The sequence below is a fragment of the Setaria italica genome, chromosome IX (genome assembly GCF_000263155.2).
Source record: "Setaria italica strain Yugu1 chromosome IX, Setaria_italica_v2.0, whole genome shotgun sequence".
In the NCBI taxonomy this organism is placed as follows: domain Eukaryota; kingdom Viridiplantae; phylum Streptophyta; class Magnoliopsida; order Poales; family Poaceae; genus Setaria; species Setaria italica.
The window spans coordinates 49,769,236-49,786,412 of NC_028458.1; the positions used below are offsets into that span (position 1 = coordinate 49,769,236).

The window sequence follows — 17,177 nt, forward strand, 5'->3', positions numbered from 1 at the left end:
TTAGTCAGCTGCAACTACACAAATTTGCCACAGTAAAAAGAACCAAAGCTGCAAGACTCAGGCACATCGGATTGATGCCAGTAAAGACTTTGAACATCAACCGTTCAAAATACAAACATATGGATACCATGAAACAAAATTTCCAGGTTACATAATTTGATGAGGCCATGATAAGCATATACAACATCTGCTACAATTATTGAAGGCTACTAAGCCTTTGGAGCTGGTTTCACTAATCCTAACCCAGAACCACTCCCCAAATGCTTGAACTCCCTTGCCTCCAAGCGTTCATCGTGCGCAGCAAACCCAGTTCCTCCTTTCTCCAAAGTAACCAGATTCCTCTCCTTAAATGGTTTGTTGCACTCCAAGCAAACTTTATCCTTTAGTAGAAACTTGTCAGAGCACTTCTTGCAGAAGACATGGCCACAGGTGCTGATTGCCACCAGGGTCATGGTGTTTGTGAGGGTAGACATGCAACTAGGGCACATGTAGCTCTTTTCCACTGACTTCTTCCTCTTTTGGTCACCATTTTCCTCAGTGAACGAGATAGGGAATAGCGATTTCAACTTGAGCTTTTCCTGCCCCTCAGGGCAGATAGTGTCAGTGGAGGGGGCATCTACCTTGACCGTAGCTTCAGGAGTAGCTGAAGGGAGCCAAAATGCCTTCATGTTGCGGAGGGCTTCCTCTTCAAAGGAAGTAACCTTCACACTGTTTGCTCCATGAAACCCATTCTTGTCTTGGGAGCCACTGCGATCATGGTACTGGGGAACAGCTCCATGGTTTTGCTGATCAAAGGCGTCCAACTCCTTAGCCTTCTGCAGAATCAGCTTCTCCTCCTCCTCTTCCTTCTCTTGCTTTTTCTGGGCCTCATGAGCTGCTAGCTTGCTGGAAGAACAAGAGTAAACACTCAGTATTCAGTTCAGTAGCTCAATTACAAAGCAGATAGTTTAGGGGCAACTACAGCATTTTTGGCGTCCATCATGAACATCAACAGGAATTCTAGGTAAGGCAACTACAAGAAGGGAATTAATCTGACAGCCAGTGGTCGATGGACAGGCAACATGAACTTCAACAAACAAACATATATTTGCTGACAGAGTGAGAAATGGCAAGGGTCACATGTATGGATGCTGAAACTACACTGCATGCATTGCATAGAAGAGCATGAATGAATGAATATACAGTACAGATCCAAGAAAGATAATTTATCCTAAGTACAGGCGTGAGCTTGCACAACCAAATCGAACTAAGGTGAGACGATGTTGGCCTAAAATTCATGGTTGACCTTAGCTTAATATCCTCACAAAAACTATCAGCCACCTGCGCCTTACGGCACTGACATACTAGCCTGACAATTCTTCCCGCAAATACGCTGCAATCTCCTCTCCACGCCACTATCGCCTACCCTCCTTCTCTAATCAACTACTCCACCTCAACTCCTTAAAGCAAGTAGGCAATCAACACCCATATAGAGAGGTAAAACCGTGCAGTGTCGCCACCTACCGCTTGATGTCCTTCTTCTGGGCGAGGAGGCACTCGAGGATGCACTCCTTGCAGAAGGCGTGGCCCTTGGGGCAGCAGTGCGGGTCGATGAGCGGCTTGAGGCAGAGGCAGCAGGCGTCGAAGGGCTTGATCGAGTCCTTCCCCAGGCGCTCCCGCTGCGTGCCGTACCCGAGCTTCCGCTTCTCCTCGTACGTGAAGAAGGCGAGGTCATTGTTGTTCTTCGAGTGCCGCTGCGGCATCTTCGCTCGTGCCTCGGCTCGGCTCCTACTCCGGGAGGGTTCGTGGGATCGGCCGGCGGAGGTAGGCTTCGCACGCTTGGAACCCTAGATTTGTTTGACGGGGACGAGGGCGATGGTGAAGACGGAGAGGAAGCGGTAGTGAGGTTTGGCTCCGTGTCTGGGTCAGGCTCGGTCGCTCGGAGGGCCCATGTATTTTGTGGGCCAAACACGCGGCCTTGTAAGCACACGGCCCAATGGCGTGTTTTCATGGGCCGAACACGATAGTTTAGCTTTGAGCCAGCCCGCTTTGGGAGCATGATGAACAAACCAAACTGTCCCGCTTCATACCCACAGTCCCACACTCTGATGTCTGATCCAACTAGCCAATTTTACTTGTGTATTGTGAAGTTCTGATCCCAACCGTACAGCACGGCTGTTACCATCATACTCCTACGTACAAGGTATTTACTCTTTTATTAAACTAGCAAAATATCCGTGTGTTGCTATGGTAAAAGATCAATTGTGTTTTTCAAACTAATGATATTTTTTTATTTTCATCACTAAATTTTTATTCCAGTTATTGGATGCCTACACATTTAATAGAAAATCAAAAGAATTTTGACTTAATTATTTCCTTCAACTCAAATACCCATTAAATTAAAATATTTTTTGAGGGTTAAATCAGCTTATGATGGCCACCGATGTGGGGCTCTTTAGTCCCGGTGGGTAATATCAACCGGGACTAAAGAATCCCTTTAGTCCCGATTGTCCCTCGGGAATCTGGTGGGACATTTTGTCCCGGTTGTAACTACCAATCGGGACTAAAGGGGACCTTTAATCCCGATTTGTGCCCCTCCACCCCACACACACATTGCACGCGCCCCACTTTCTCTCTCCCCTCTCCTTAATTCCAGCGCCCAGGCCTCCTTTCTTTAATTCCGATGCCCACAGGCCTCCTCTCCTCCTCCCTCCCTCTCTCCCCTCTGCCAGATTCGGCTGACCCCCACTCCCTCTCCCCCAACCGAGGCTGGCGGCGGGCGCAGGCCGAGCGGCGCGGGCGGCCAAGGCCGGAGAGGCAACTCTGGCGTGGCCGAAGCGGCTCGAGCGCGGCCAGGCAGGGCGGCCATGGCAGGCGGGCGGGCGGTACAAGCGGCCGGGGCACTTGGCAACTAAAGCCCTCTGACAAATAAGACCCAGACGGACGAAAAAAGAGGCACAAGCCTTGCTTTTAGGTAGAGATATAAATATTCCAATTTGTTGTTTTCTTCCTTCGTTGCTTTGCTAAATAAATGGTGTCATCCCCATGAATAAACGAACGCCTCTTTCCAATGTAGCAAAAATAAAGGCTAACATAGTAATTTGATCCGCTTTTAATCTCTATGCACTACTCTAAAATAAATGTTTGAAGTGGAGAGAATATTCTGTTGTCATTTCGTTTGACCTGATTTCGTTTAAACGACAATAGCCAAAAGAAACTAGGCGCCATTCAAATCCAAGTCGAAGAGAACTCAAAAAAACCCAACAGTGGAGGCACGCACCCACACCGACAAACTGCGAAGAGGTTCTGCCGCGCTAGTACCAACAGGCAACAGTCCAACATCCTCCAGAACAGACTTGATCCCGTGAGCACCCAACAGAACACGACCTAGAAACTAGGGAGCATGGCCATGGCCTGCCGTCCCACGAATCACAGCAGCCTGAGCCGATTTACCTTTCCACTGCAAGGGCCTCTGCATCTGCTCGGCTACCTGACCATACTCGCCGGAACTCTGACCCTGGCTGGAGCCTGTAGCGTCCAGAACGACATCTTGCGGCGATTCTGCGATGTCCACCAGGAACATGTCAGGATCAAAGTGATCCTGGCTCGAGGAAGCGAAGCCATGGAGAGACGGCTGGACGGTGTACGCGTCCAGTGACGAGGAGAGGTTCACGTGGCCGAAGCCGCTAGACGATGCAACGCCCCAGCCAGTTCCGGTCCGGGCATGTTGCCCCAGCATCGCCGTGTTACCGAGAGGCCTGAACGCGGCGGCGGGAGCAAGGACCTGGCTGCGGCCGGCGGCGGCGAACGCATCAGGCCGTGCGACTCTGGAGCATGATGCCCCAGGAAGCATCGTCATCTTGGCGTTTCTTGCCTGCAAGTCGGCGAGCAGCATCCTCGCCTGGTTCCTCGCCTCGTCCCTTTCTTGCATCGTTCTCCTTGCTAGTGCGCCCAGATTCCAGATGGCTTCATCAGCCTCTGCGGACAAGGCGAGGACCTTCTGCCTCTCCAATCTGGCCCAGCCGAGCTCTTCCTCCAAAAGTCGACACTCCTGCAACACAGGACGGGCAAGGGAAAAGCTGTTTAATCTACTACGGAAATCGCGCAAGAAATACTAAATCTATTGGGAATTTCACAAACAGTTTGCAGTTTGCCTAAATAAATCCTTTGATCTTGCTGTATAAGTTGTACCACAAGATTTTATCTCAATGCATCGAGGCAAACAGGGCAATTTCTCTCATCTCAAGAGGAAAAAGGAAGAAGAAATGATGGAGCGAGTAAAGAGAGGAACGAACCTCTGTATCGCTGGTCGACGAAACATGGTCCACGAGACTCTGCTCCTCTCTGCTGTTCTGCATCTTATTCTTTCCCTCTCCTCTCTTTCTTCAGCTGATCTATGAACAGGTCTCCATATCATCCTCTTATCTACGCCAGTTTCCTCATATGAGATTCCGCCACAGAAACTGACACAAGGGACATGGAGTACTGCAATATCTCGCGTTAAAAGAATGGAAAGCACGTTACAAATAAGGAATATGTGGATCCTCAAGATACATACCATGCTAGCAAACCTCTTAATGCTTATGGTTTTTGACTTGCCATGTATATGTGTCAGGAATGGGAAACAAATTGAACATCGCATGCAGCTTTCCTTGGACACGAAGCCCTCAAAGCATTGATCAGTTTTTGTTAATGAGGATTGATCAGAAATCTTGGAAAGGATAACAGATATGACTAAGGAGATCACGCTGACAATACTCCACATACAGAAAACAAATCGTTTTGGCCTTATGATCTAATGCTAATCAGAATCTTTGCATGTAGCATACAGAAGCTGTGGCATGATAAATATGGTGGTGGCAAATCGGCAAGATATCTTGCCATCTTTACAACATTTGAGCATCATACAATTTGCTAGGTTCTTCACTCAACGTAATGATTGACAGGCATCAGAGGACTTCTTGGAGTGCGTGTCCTTTGATCTGATAATTGTTTCCCCTTGCCAACTTCATCCAGCTTGTTCTCCAACCTGAACTTTGCCACGAGATCTGGAACAGAAGCCCTTAGTTCTTCAATTGATTCCAAACTGTTTGCATCGGTCAGTAGCTCCCGTGGACAGTGCCGAATCGGACTATTAGCCTGATGGGTGAACAATAGTTAAGTCAATGGATATTATAGATGATCAAGCAATAGTGATATATAGAAGGTGGTTTGCATTGAGCAATATTCAATTCATCACTTGAAAATTTGAACATGCTCGTAAGGAGATCTGGTTCTGTTGCAATGAGGAATTTGCCACTTTTCAGCCAGACAACATTAAGTCCTGTTTGGTTCCTTTAGTCCATGGACTAAAGTGGCTGTTTGGTTCCTTGGACTAAAGTGGATTAAAGCACTTAATTGCTGTTGAACAAAGACTTCCTAACCTCCTTTAGTCCACTTTAGTCCAGTTTTGTGAATTAGAGGACTAAAGACTTTAGTCCAACTTTTAGTCCACCTGTTTGGGTGGTTAGGGACTAAAAAGTGCAAATTTTAGTCCATCATGGGAACCAAACACCCCCTTGGTACAGTTTCGATGGGCCAAGATTCATCAACAGACACTTGTTGTACTAACCTCCATTTCTAAATACTTGGCAACTTTGACCAACACACGATTACCAAGGTGATCCACTTTTTATATAAGAAATGACCAAAATACCTTTATAAAGTTATCTCCCAATGTTTCTGGAACATTCTTATAGCATTGAATGAGGGGCAAAATAGGAAACTATGTTTTGGGAAACGTGAAGTGCCAAGTATTTGGAAACAAATAAAGTGGTCAAAATTGTCAAGTATTTGGAAACGGAGGTTGGTATTATCTTATATACCCTTATTACGACTTTCTTTTTCACTTCACTAAACAAATGTGCAAAGCTTACCATGTAATCCTTCTCAAGACAGTTACTCGCATTGTTTCTTATATACTCTGTGCGTTCACTGTGTTTTTCATTCAACAATTCCAGATGATCTGAGTAAGTGGTGGAGACACTTTCCATCATCTTTCTAGTTTCATGATCCAGTAAGAGGGAATCTGGAAATGAGCATGGAAAACATAAGGAAAATGGCATCTTTCGGGAAACAAATTTATTATAAAGTTAGATGTGTACTCTTTGAATTAGTCAACACATCAGATGTAATGGCATGAAACTCTGCATCATTCTGTGAAGAAAACATCAGCTTTTCGTGGAAGATATTTTCATTCTTCTTTCCCCATTCTCTGCACACCAGAAACGAGTATAAGTTCTGGAAAAGCCTAAACACTCAGAATATCAACAAATGATAATTTTTACTAAACATCATTACAACTTACTTGATAAAATCATCAGCCTCCATGATTGAGCTCTTACAAAGATCATGCATAGATGATTGTGTTTGTGACCAGTAAGATACAGACTGTCCACCTTTCTTCAAGCTGCAATGGACAGTGCCTCTCCAGCATAAATAAATAATGGAAATAGAAGCTCTTCAAGAGTGAATAACTGATTCAAATTGCACTATGTTTGAGGTCGGCAGGTGAGATGGGTACCATTGCTGCAAGATGCCTTCCATTTGATCATTTAATTTAGCATGCGATGACATGTCCTCCTGGAACTGGTTCTCTACCACTCTAACATAAGCCGCAGTCTCATTTTTGCCATTATCTGAAACCTGCTGTAGGTTGGACATCTCCAAATTTAGGTGTTTCTGCTCTTCATTGTATCTGTCATTCAGCTGTCCGGCATATGCTGAAACCTGCTAACAGATACATCAGTTAAAGTGGAAGTCATACTAAGGCCACTTTATTTGCTCGTGCACAGTAAACTATCTGACCATTGCAGTTTTCTTGGCAGTCAACCCTGATAAAATCGTAGCAATCTTGTTCAGAGCAGCTTGCTCGTCTTTAACACAAATTTCCTGTCAAAAGGAAGTGCATCCTCAGAGAATATGCTCATAAATGAAATATAGCACCACATATACCAAAATTAACTACCTTAAATTCATTCTCAAATTCGAGAAGCTTTGTGGACCTTTCTATTTTGTTCTGTTCCATAAGTTTGATGAGCCGAGACACATGTATCCTGATGTCTTTAAAGAAATCAATTGATGTCTTTGACATGGCTTGTGCAGAAGTAAGACTCCTTTTCAATCCCTGAAAATAAAAATCATTTCAATGCGTTGCTGCATCTAGCTAAATATGTTCCATACTGGCACAAGACCAACAAGATCAAGGAGACATACAGCACGTTGTAGTTCTGCAAAAAGGGCTATTAGTTCCTTGAGCTCTGAAGTAGATTTCAGAACATCGTCCAGAACTTGTTCAGCTTCCGAAACCATCATTGCTAGAAACTGTTTGTGTTCATATACAGATAATAATTAGATTGCATTAAGCATTTATTTTTTGCATTAGATACTCATATGAAAGCTTATGTCATTTCATACATTTTCAACAGCTATTGCATGAGTAGATATGTTCAGCCTCATCTGCTCAGAGTCTATGATAGATCGCTGTCTCAGGGTATCAGCAAGCTCCTTCATACATTGGATCCCAGAGACATACATATCTTTGGCTTTTGCAGTTCTTCTCTCCAAGTGGTTTGCTGACTGTGAGCAATTGTATGTTGCAGATACTTTAGTGTACTAGGAGAGGGGCAGTGATCATTCAAAAGGATAGCATTTCAAGAGTGTCACCTCAGTTTTAGCTGAAAAGTATGACTTCATCTGCTCATTCATAGACTCCAAAATTTTATGCTGTTCACATACTGATCCAACTACTGTTTTATGCAGAACTCCAAGACTGTGATCCAATTCAGCCCGGAAGCTAGATAGCAAGCCTTCATTTTTAGCTTCAGTTTTCGATTGCCTTTCTATAAATGATTGTGAAAGACAAGAACAGTCAGTAAAATGAAACAGCAAACTGGACTGAATTAAGTTACAGTAGATGTTTACCTAGTTTATTCAGAAGTACAGTAATATCTTCAGATGCATTTTCCAGATTGTTGCGCATATCCTTTGCATGTTCCAGAATTAGGTTTTCTATACAATATAATAGAAAACACAAAAAAGAAATGACCATTTGTTCAAGAGTATTACATAAATGACATTCTTCGAGTTAACAAAAGTTACCAGAACAAAGTAAATTTGAGATTATGAAGTCCTTCTCCCTTAGCGACATGTTAGCTCGACAATGAGCTTCTTGAAGATCATGAAACTTTCCCTTCCAGCTTTCAAGATTTACCTAAGTAAGGATATGTGCAAAATGTGAGTACCCTAAGAAATTTAAACAAATGAATTGTATTTGTTATTTGGTAAAGATGAAAAGAAAGTTCTCCAAAGAGCTTTTACCTTCAAATCTTTGTTCTGACTTTCAAAATCCAAGCGGCATTCCTGCTCTGCTAGGTATAAGCTTTTGAATTTTTCTATTTCCTACCAGATCACCGGAAGTATATGAGTCAGTTCAACCTTGAATTAATGAAACAAAATAAAATAAATCAGAATTGTGGATAGATATACTTTTTTCTGCTTGTGAAGATTGAGCTCCAAACGTTCCATTTTTTCCCTCATGGACTGCAATAAATAGTCAAGAGTCAAGGCAACTAGGAATATTAAAAAGTCAGTACACAGGAGTCCCATAAGAACTATATTTAATGAAAATCTGAAGGATTTGGTGGAGATGTTGTGCCCTTGTACTTATACCTTTTTTTCTGCCTCATCTAGGACGAATCTTTCATGGGGGATATAGATTCCATTCTTTTCCCTCGCAGCTTTGACATCTGACAAGTGACAATATACTTGTGAGATACTGAGATCCTATGATAATGTGAGGTACGCAGGAAAATCTAGAGGAAAAGGGAGAACCTTGTTTCATTCTTTCCATTTCTTGGTAGAGGTCCTTGAGCATAATATTACATGTTGTTTTATTTGCCTGCAATAGTTGTTAAGTTTGTAACAAGGGTATCGAGTAAATTTAAGGTTTAAAACCACATGAATGAATAGAAGTTGCACCTCAGGCCTATTTCTTATGCTTTTAGCACGAGAAGCATAATCAAGTGTAACCAGTGTTTCTTCCTGGGAATGGACAGATGGAGACACCGTAGCTATGATGCATGCTTTGGCTTTTCCTCCTAATGATTCTCTTAGCAGTCTGGTGAGCTTACTATCCCTGATAAAAGTATAAATATGCATTACTGACATGCACAATAAGTAAACAACCAATGAGCTCATGTATCAAAACTAAGCACAGCTGTATAACCTGTATGGCACATGAACAGAATGCTCCACAAGCGCGGTGATGACACGCCCCAGAGTTAATAAGCTCCTATTCATCTCTCCAGCTTCTCTTGCTCTACCCTATTAGCATGCTTGAAATCATGACTTCAAACAGGACTGGCATGCTAAAAGCACATAACATTGGGATGCTAAGGTAGAGTCACAGTAAGATTGTATGTGCAAATAAGTTTATTCAGCATATTGTAATGACTCTCTTGGTAACAACAAAAAAAGGGAAACACTCCATTTTACTGGCCACGTAAGGTTCCAAATACAGATGGCTACTCCTGGAATATGCAATTAGGAAAGACCATTGAGTTGGAAAATATCAGCCGATGTGTTGATGCCAGTCTGTGATGGTACCAAATTAATTTTTCATTGTTTGGCCCACCTATTTATATTTATATAATGATGACACACAAAGATATAATTCAATCATGCTCTAGCACATACCGTACCATGACCAAGTGATTCAATAAAAGAAGATAGACAAGACGGATACATCGATTTAACCAAATTACCGAACTGGGAAGATATGGAGAACAAGCTAACAGGTAATGTAATCGCTAATGGGTGGCAAATGGCAATAGAAAAGAAGTACCTCTCTTACACCTGATCGAGCTATATTCTCAGATCCTGCCAAGTCTACAAGATTCAATCTCCCACACTTCATGAGTTCATCATTCCCTACTGTTGTTTCTTTGACATGGATGTTTATAGAAAAAACAGCATGTGATCGGCTGAAAGAACAGAACGCAGAGAGCTTAGCCCCAGCAGACAACAATCTCTTCAGTAGCAAAAGGTGGAGACAGAGTGGTAATATTCAAGAACCTGCTTTGCTTATTTAGTGCAGTGTCAGCAGTGCGTCTCCTAGCTGATCCACGTTCTAAATGGTTATATATGTCGCTAGGACTGTAGACTACAATCTCTTCAAGCCCTCTTATAACTGCCCCACCTTTGCCATCTTCCATAAGAGTTATAGGCCTCTTCTGTTTATCTTCAGGAAATCTGCTTTGGTCCTCTGTAGCCAATAGGTCTGTTATATCTTCATTATAGAGCTCTAAGAAGGTTACCTTCATGCTATAATCAGCCTTCCGTTCTTCAAGCATACGAAAGATATGGTGCACAGCTCTAGGGATGATTCCAGCAGTATCCGGTGGTTCACTGACCTAACATATTAGATAAAGACAATTATTCAGCAGTTACAAGAAACTTCATGTCGTCAGAGATGATGTCCAAATATTCTGGGTACCTTCTGTCTCATCTCCCCTTCCATGGTATATGTTTTTCCAGATCCTGTCTGACCAAAGGCGAAGACAGTGCAGCTGTAGCCTTCAAGGACATCATTCACTATTGGTGCAACAGCATGATCATATATAGACCTTTGCTGAGATTTCGGTCCAAAGACCTAGGACAAAACAACATCCACATATCCAAGAATGTTGATGGTAAGCAACATCAATCATAATACATCATTTCTGTTTAGACCTTGCCATGTCTAAGAATTTTTATCTTTTAGAACCAGTAATTGAACCAAACCGTAGTAAAACGGTTCACCTCTACAGCCATACCAGAAAAAGATGTATAATAAAAACAGCGCGCACATAGGTCCATAAAGGCCTTACCTTGTCAAAGGTAAACGTCTTGTCTGCTTGCTTGAAGAGGCGAACTGTGACCTCCCTCTTCGATTCGTTACAAGAAATGGCACTCTTCACATTCGATCTCTGCTCCTCCTCGCTTAGCGGTCTTCAAGTCGGACGAACGCATCAGAAACGGTAGCTATTGTCAAGCGCGGTTAGGCAAATCATCTGTAGCAAGCATCCGTCCTATGTATTCTCGAGCAACTCACCTGCACCGGAGCACGACCTGGACGTTCACTTCGCGATCCCTCTCGCCTCCACTGTTGCCGGCAACTGCGCCCACGCCACTTCGGCGCACGGCGCTTTGGGATCCCGCGTCCGCCCACCTCATCTCGAGGTGCCGCCGCTGCCGCTCCGGGCGCGGCGTGAGGAAGGGCATCGGCGCCGGGCCGACCCACGACCTCCTGCTGGGGTTCGGCGTCTGCGCCATGCCGCCGGCGACACTCGCGACGCTCCGATCCGAGGCGTGGTTCGATGGAATCGCGAGGATTTGGGCCTGATTTCGCCTGGCGATTTGGAAGGGAATGTGGGGTGGGGTGGGGAGAAGCGAGGGGGGAGGCCGCGTTGTTTCCGTTGCTGAGAAATTTGAATTCGGAAGTGGGGAGTGTACAGTAGACACCGGCTGGGAGACTGCAGCCTGGGCCCTGGGGCCAAGGGTGTCTCCTTCTGGGGACTGGGAGTGACCGCGTTTGGACACGTGGCTTCGTGAGAGTGGGGGGCGCGTGCGTTTCCCCTGACGATGGGCCTGGAGCCCTGGACCGTGTATGTGCTGGGCCTTATCACGGGCCTACCCCCGAGTTAAGTTTCGGCCCAATTATGAAGGTTGTTTCGCTGTAGCCCATGACGAAAGTCAAGTCAGTGTGAGTCAGAAGTCTGAACTCCAAAGTCAGACTAGGATCGTTCAGTTGACTTTGATCGTTCCTCTCTCATAAAAAAGTTGAACTTGGACATGATTTCAGAAGAAACAATCAGACCACCATCTCGGACTTTATCGGAGGCAACCATTCTCCACAAAAATAAATAATCGACGAATAGAAATGCAATTGGTAATAACCAAATATAGGAATAGTTAGTTGCAAGAAATTCTATTCCGAATTATGCAGAAGTCAACGACAGAGCATGGTTTCATTCACCTATCATTCTTGCGAGAGACGTCACTTCGAGCACGCGTTTCTACACGGCTTCTACTACTTCAGTCTCTGTCGACGAACCAGACAACTCTATGATATCTGCTGCTTGCAGTTTGAACTCGCACAAAACTAGCATTGTTGAGTTTGCACAGCACGTTGGTTCTGAATAATGTCGCTTATTAGATTAGCTAGCTTGATGCTGGATTGCAGTGCTAGTAGCTAGGTCCAACCAAATGAGGGTTAGCTACACCTGGAGCAGTTGATGTCAGTTGCATTTCTTTTTTTTTTCTGGACCAATTATATGCCCTTTCTACTTCTAGGGAAGGCAACATGTTTGACTTGGGAAGCAGCAGTTGTTACACGGCTGGATGAGAGTTGACTTCACTGCAAACTTGGTCCCGGAACCGTGTTCTAGAAGGTCAACAGGAATAATGTGTCGTGTGTTCCTCAAGGCTAGCAAGCTAACCGACTGAGCGGAAATAATGGACTAACATAAAATTATTCTGTCGCACATGCGTCATGAAAAATGCTGCCCCGACCCAAAAAAGTCAAAGGCCAAGAATATTCCGAGAATCGAGTGAGATTGTAGAGCAACTCCAAGAGGCTGCTAATCCTATCCCCAATACGAAAAAAGAGAGAAAAAATGAACACCAACAATCCACCTAAACCTTCCCCAATTTTTTAGCGACGCTAAAAAACAGCCTGCCACCGCGTATATTTTAATATTGGCGTTCCTCCCCCAATCCTGATTCCCACACGCCGGCGCGTCCCTTCCGATGGGCCCAATATGATGACGTGGCCTGTGTTTGAAATATTGGGAACTATTTATTAGCAATCTGCTGTAGACTGATATGTTTTTGGAGGAAATCTTTTTTGGGAGAACCCCAATACATAGTTTTGGGGAAGAAATTTTTAGGATATTCTTGGAGTTGCTAGCTTCAGATTGGGCGCAGCAGTTAGCAAGGTGACCTGACATGGAAAGAAGAAAAAGAGTAGGGTGCAATTCGAGCGCTGGTCAACTCTCCCCTGGACTTTTCCCTGGATACTGCGAATGCATGTGGAGGATTTGACACCTGAAACTGAAACAGAAATATACTAGTGTTTCGTTCGATTCTGACTAGGCCTGAATGACGGAGCTAGGATGATGATTGGGAATGGGAGCTAGCTAGATCGCCCGGCGGACACGTCGATCATGGCGCGAATAGTCAACGGATAGCCAGGGATCTTTCCGTGTTCAGGAACGGCCAGCCAGATGGCTGTTTGCACTCTGCAGCCACAGTAGCCCATAGAGACTCTCCTCTTCTTCATCATCAATCATCAGTCATCAGCATCTTTCACTTTCAGGCAGCTGCAGTAACTTACAATCTTTTACAGTTCACCTCTGCAGCTCTGCTAAAAAGGTTCAACTAGAAAATCCCTTGAGAGGGAGCACACACATCTAAGAGCAAAGAGAAAAGAACATGTATTTGTCGTTCAAGAAAGCCTTTTCAAATCGTTTGAACGCAACTATTCCACATTTTTTGCCATAACATGGGGAGGCTGCTTCTGCTTCAATTCGCAGCCCGAGCCCACCGACCATTGGCGAAAAACTGAAGCTACCCTATGCGCAGCCGCATCGTAAGCTGTACGTCCGGCTGCTACGATACGATCGCGAACAAGTGGCGAAAAAGCTATAACCGCGGCCGCATCATCGTAAGCACCGCCGTGCAGGGAGATGGCGAAGTGATTCAGTCGTCAAACCGTCGTCGTCGTGGCCACGCAGAATCCGCCATTTTAGCAGCCTCCTGTTCCATTCCATATGTGCGGCCGCGGAAGCATACGGACTTACGGAGCTTATCATATTAAACCCCTCTGAAAGCCGCATAGATCCTGTGGCCTTCCAGTCCAGCTGATGAAACCACCGACGCGACGCGACAATACAAGTACGACGCGGATAGCCCAGAAATTAATGGATCTTCCGTGACGGTAGGTGACTGTCCAATAATCCAAACATCAGAGCGAGATCCGATCCCTTAGTCCAAGCAAGCTAGTACCGTCGGATCGGGTGTCTGTGACTGCAGCATGACAAAGCTCGATTATTAAGGGCTTCAGCCGTTGCGCCGAGTTCAGAGCTTATAGCTGACGCAGCAACGGATTGAATTGGTCCAAGCAGGGACGGAATCTAATTAATACAGCTGACGCGCAGCAACTGATCATGTAGTTACATACATGTCCATCAATCTATCATCACTTGCAGGAAAGAAAAATTTGGTTTGCGTGTTATCATGCATTATCCTTCACAGACATCTTTCATGTACATTTATAGTCGATACATCGAGCACTGCACTAGCCAGAAAGCATCAAAGTAAAACCAATCATGTACATGAGGGTTTATTTTGGAAATGCACAAACTGTCATTTTTTTCTGGAAAATAAAACAGTCAAACACTACGGCCATTTTTGGGAGATATTCTTCCTCTATTATTCCCAACTGCCTTGAGCAACTTGGCCTTAGCATACAGAGAATTATCTGTTAGAAACGCGTCATGGCGTGCGTACTCAGACTCTCTCCATCCATCCCTCTCTGCTACGACTGCTGTTGCCGCTGTCCACACGCCATGTATATTCTAGTACTGAGATCCCTTGCGGCGCTCTCAGGGTCGGCTCGGGCAGCAAACCCGATCCATTGCCGCCGCTGCCCTAACCTCCAATCCTCCGCCTCGCCGCCGCCTGAGCTCATTACCGGAAGCCCGTGGGAGGGTGGCGGCGGGGCTTCTTTGCCAGCTCGGGGTGTGATCCGGCTGGATCTAGGGCGTGGCATCAGTGAGAAAATGCCCGCGGGTGCAGGCGGCGGAGGTGGGAGGGGGTCGGCGTGTGGTGCGAAAGCGGCAGTGCGCGTATTGGGTGGCTTACGGCGGGCGCAGCATTCCGGTCCCCCGAGGGAGTTAGCCGGCACGGGCGGCCTTTTGCAGCGGCGAGGGCAGGGGCCATGGATCCGGCGCTGTTTTTGGCCAGATCCAGTGGTCGTGCGTGCACGGAAGTGGAGGTGGCGGCGGTGCGGCGTGCTAGGAATGGCGGCGGTCCGGGGCTGCGAGGGCATTGGCCGGACCCTCGGGGGTGCGGTGCCCTGGGCGCGAGTCGGAGGCAAAACGTGATGGCTGCATGTGGCTAGGGGTGGTAATGGATCATGGTCGTCATGCCTCCTTCACAATCCAACTCAGCCCTATCTATTTTAGTTCAAAATCATATAAAATTATGCCCCGGCCCTTATTGAGCCCGATCCTTAAATTTGCTAGGCTAAATTAGAGGGCCCTCTACCACCCCTACATGTGGTTGGACAGCGGTTGCCGGCTAGATCTTGGCCGGTGCTTCATGGCGGTCAACGAGGCGCTTCTACACGGCAACTCCTGTGTCTTCAACGGCGGCGGCGTGGTGTCGCGGCCGGGGTGGCCTGTGCAAGGCGTGCCAGCGACGCCATGGAGGTGCGGCAGGGATGCCTGGTGTAGGGGTGCGCTGGCGGCACCGAGGTGGTGTTGCGAGCGTCGTTGGGCCACCTCTCCTCGGCTGAGGAGTTGCGGAGGCGGTGACGGGAGAGGGAGGCCGCTGGGCGATGGTGGGGCTTGCGCGGTGTGAAAGAGGCTGCGCCTAGCGAGGCATGTGTGTAAGGTGGCGACGCCCCGAGGAGATGCCCGACAATGCATGATGGTGAGGCGGTGCGGCGGTGGCCGCGTGCGAGGAGCGGAGGTCGAGTGGTGGCGTATCTGTGTGGCGAGCGCAGCAGAGGAGGAGGTACGGCGTCGTGCTACGTGGAGGCGCGGCGGTGACACCTCCCCAAATAGGCTACCGTGACTTTGGTCTGGGAGTGCCGAGCCGTGAGCGTGCAACGAGGGGTTGGGATGCTCCGGGCGAAAGCCTTCGTTGGCATTCTTGCTGGTGGAGATGACAGCGGCACCCTAGGACGTCGTTTTCCATATTGGGGGTATCATGTCTGAGCTACAACCCTGCTGCATGGGGTACTCTAGGTGAAAACATTGTTCGGATTCTGGACGAGCAATGACGGCGCCATTGGCATCGTGCCCTCCTTGGAGGCGTCGTCTCTAGAGACTCATCTCGATTTGTGGCATTGCTGGTCCATTGATCATGGGCGGCCGCAGTTGGTGGCGGCAATTCTGCCACGTGGCAAGCTAGACGGGTGTTGCCGAGGCCATGTGGAGACGATCGCAGTTATGGTAGCGGCCAGGGGTTGTCGCATGGTTGTCGTTTTTGGCTGCTTGCAGCGGACCACGGCGGTTGGCGTTGCTTGACAACGGTCAATGCAGCGTGGGATTGCGTCGGAGGACGGCGCTTGCGGCAACGGCATTGTGGGACGACTAGGCTTGCAACGAACAGCGGCAGGTTGCTCAGCTTGGCTGGACTATCCGATGCGGTATATCATTGGAAGACGGCACATGCGACTTCTCTGGCTTGCTGACACGGCGGCGGAGGCTATTTATGTGGGTGAAGCAATGCGACGAAGTCGACCTGATCGATGGAGATCTTGTGAAGCGGGGCAACATTGCTCACCACTCTGACGACAATAAAAGAAACGGATCGGTGACGTGGAGTACTGTGGTGGGCGTGGCGAGGCCCCTACGCGCGGTGTTTCTTCGAGGCGATGAGAGCCAGGTGGAGTCCAAGGCGGATGCGGCGAGGCCCCGCGCATTGTGTTATTGTGGTGGTGACTGCGAGGCAGCCTGCGAGAGGTCCGAATTCGGTGGCATCACTTTGTTAAGTGGAGTGTGGTGTTGCAACGGTACTACAACGGAGGGTCTCGCATGGCGGTAGCCTTCTCGGTGCGGTGCAGTCTGCTTCTATCGGTCTCGTGTCAACGCAGGGCCATGCTTGGAGGTTTCGGCGACTACATGAGCGTAAATGTTGGTGGGTGCCGCGAAAAGGCTTCGGCTCTGTTGCCGTTGTTGGGGGAGTTAAATCCGCTTGAGATGTGTTGAGTTTAGCGCGTGTTGATATCCCAATCCAATCGACCGATGTGTTGTTAAGTTGAGTTAAGTACGATGGCGTGGTGCGGTATGGGTTGATAACCCAATCCAACCTATTGTTTATTCATTTGTTGTTTTCGTCTAGTTGGTTTCATTTTCTTTTTCTGAAAATACTGAGTCGTGGAAGTCGTC

General features: G+C 46.8%; 2 protein-coding genes across 2 annotated transcripts; both read right to left on the reverse strand.

The window, feature by feature from the left end:
- Window positions 1-39: 39 nt before the first annotated feature.
- Window positions 40-1,876, reverse strand: LOC101773785 (nitric oxide synthase-interacting protein). Its single transcript, XM_004984707.3, has 2 exons — window positions 1,504-1,876; window positions 40-885 (listed from the first exon to the last, which is right to left on the reverse strand). The coding sequence occupies exons 1-2, from the start codon at window positions 1,740-1,742 to the stop codon at window positions 210-212; spliced, it is 915 nt and encodes a 304-aa protein (XP_004984764.1). The 5' UTR covers window positions 1,743-1,876; the 3' UTR covers window positions 40-209.
- A 2,815-nt stretch (window positions 1,877-4,691) lies between these two features.
- Window positions 4,692-11,470, reverse strand: LOC101773366 (kinesin-like protein KIN-5B). Its single transcript, XM_004984706.3, has 23 exons — window positions 11,111-11,470; window positions 10,887-11,007; window positions 10,514-10,669; window positions 10,093-10,430; window positions 9,863-10,001; window positions 9,245-9,342; window positions 8,998-9,154; window positions 8,851-8,917; window positions 8,689-8,765; window positions 8,506-8,559; window positions 8,338-8,418; window positions 8,119-8,230; window positions 7,942-8,028; window positions 7,684-7,859; window positions 7,435-7,596; window positions 7,234-7,341; window positions 6,986-7,144; window positions 6,826-6,909; window positions 6,542-6,747; window positions 6,326-6,427; window positions 6,123-6,232; window positions 5,895-6,046; window positions 4,692-5,118 (listed from the first exon to the last, which is right to left on the reverse strand). The coding sequence occupies exons 1-23, from the start codon at window positions 11,329-11,331 to the stop codon at window positions 4,903-4,905; spliced, it is 3,183 nt and encodes a 1,060-aa protein (XP_004984763.1). The 5' UTR covers window positions 11,332-11,470; the 3' UTR covers window positions 4,692-4,902.
- Window positions 11,471-17,177: the final 5,707 nt, after the last annotated feature.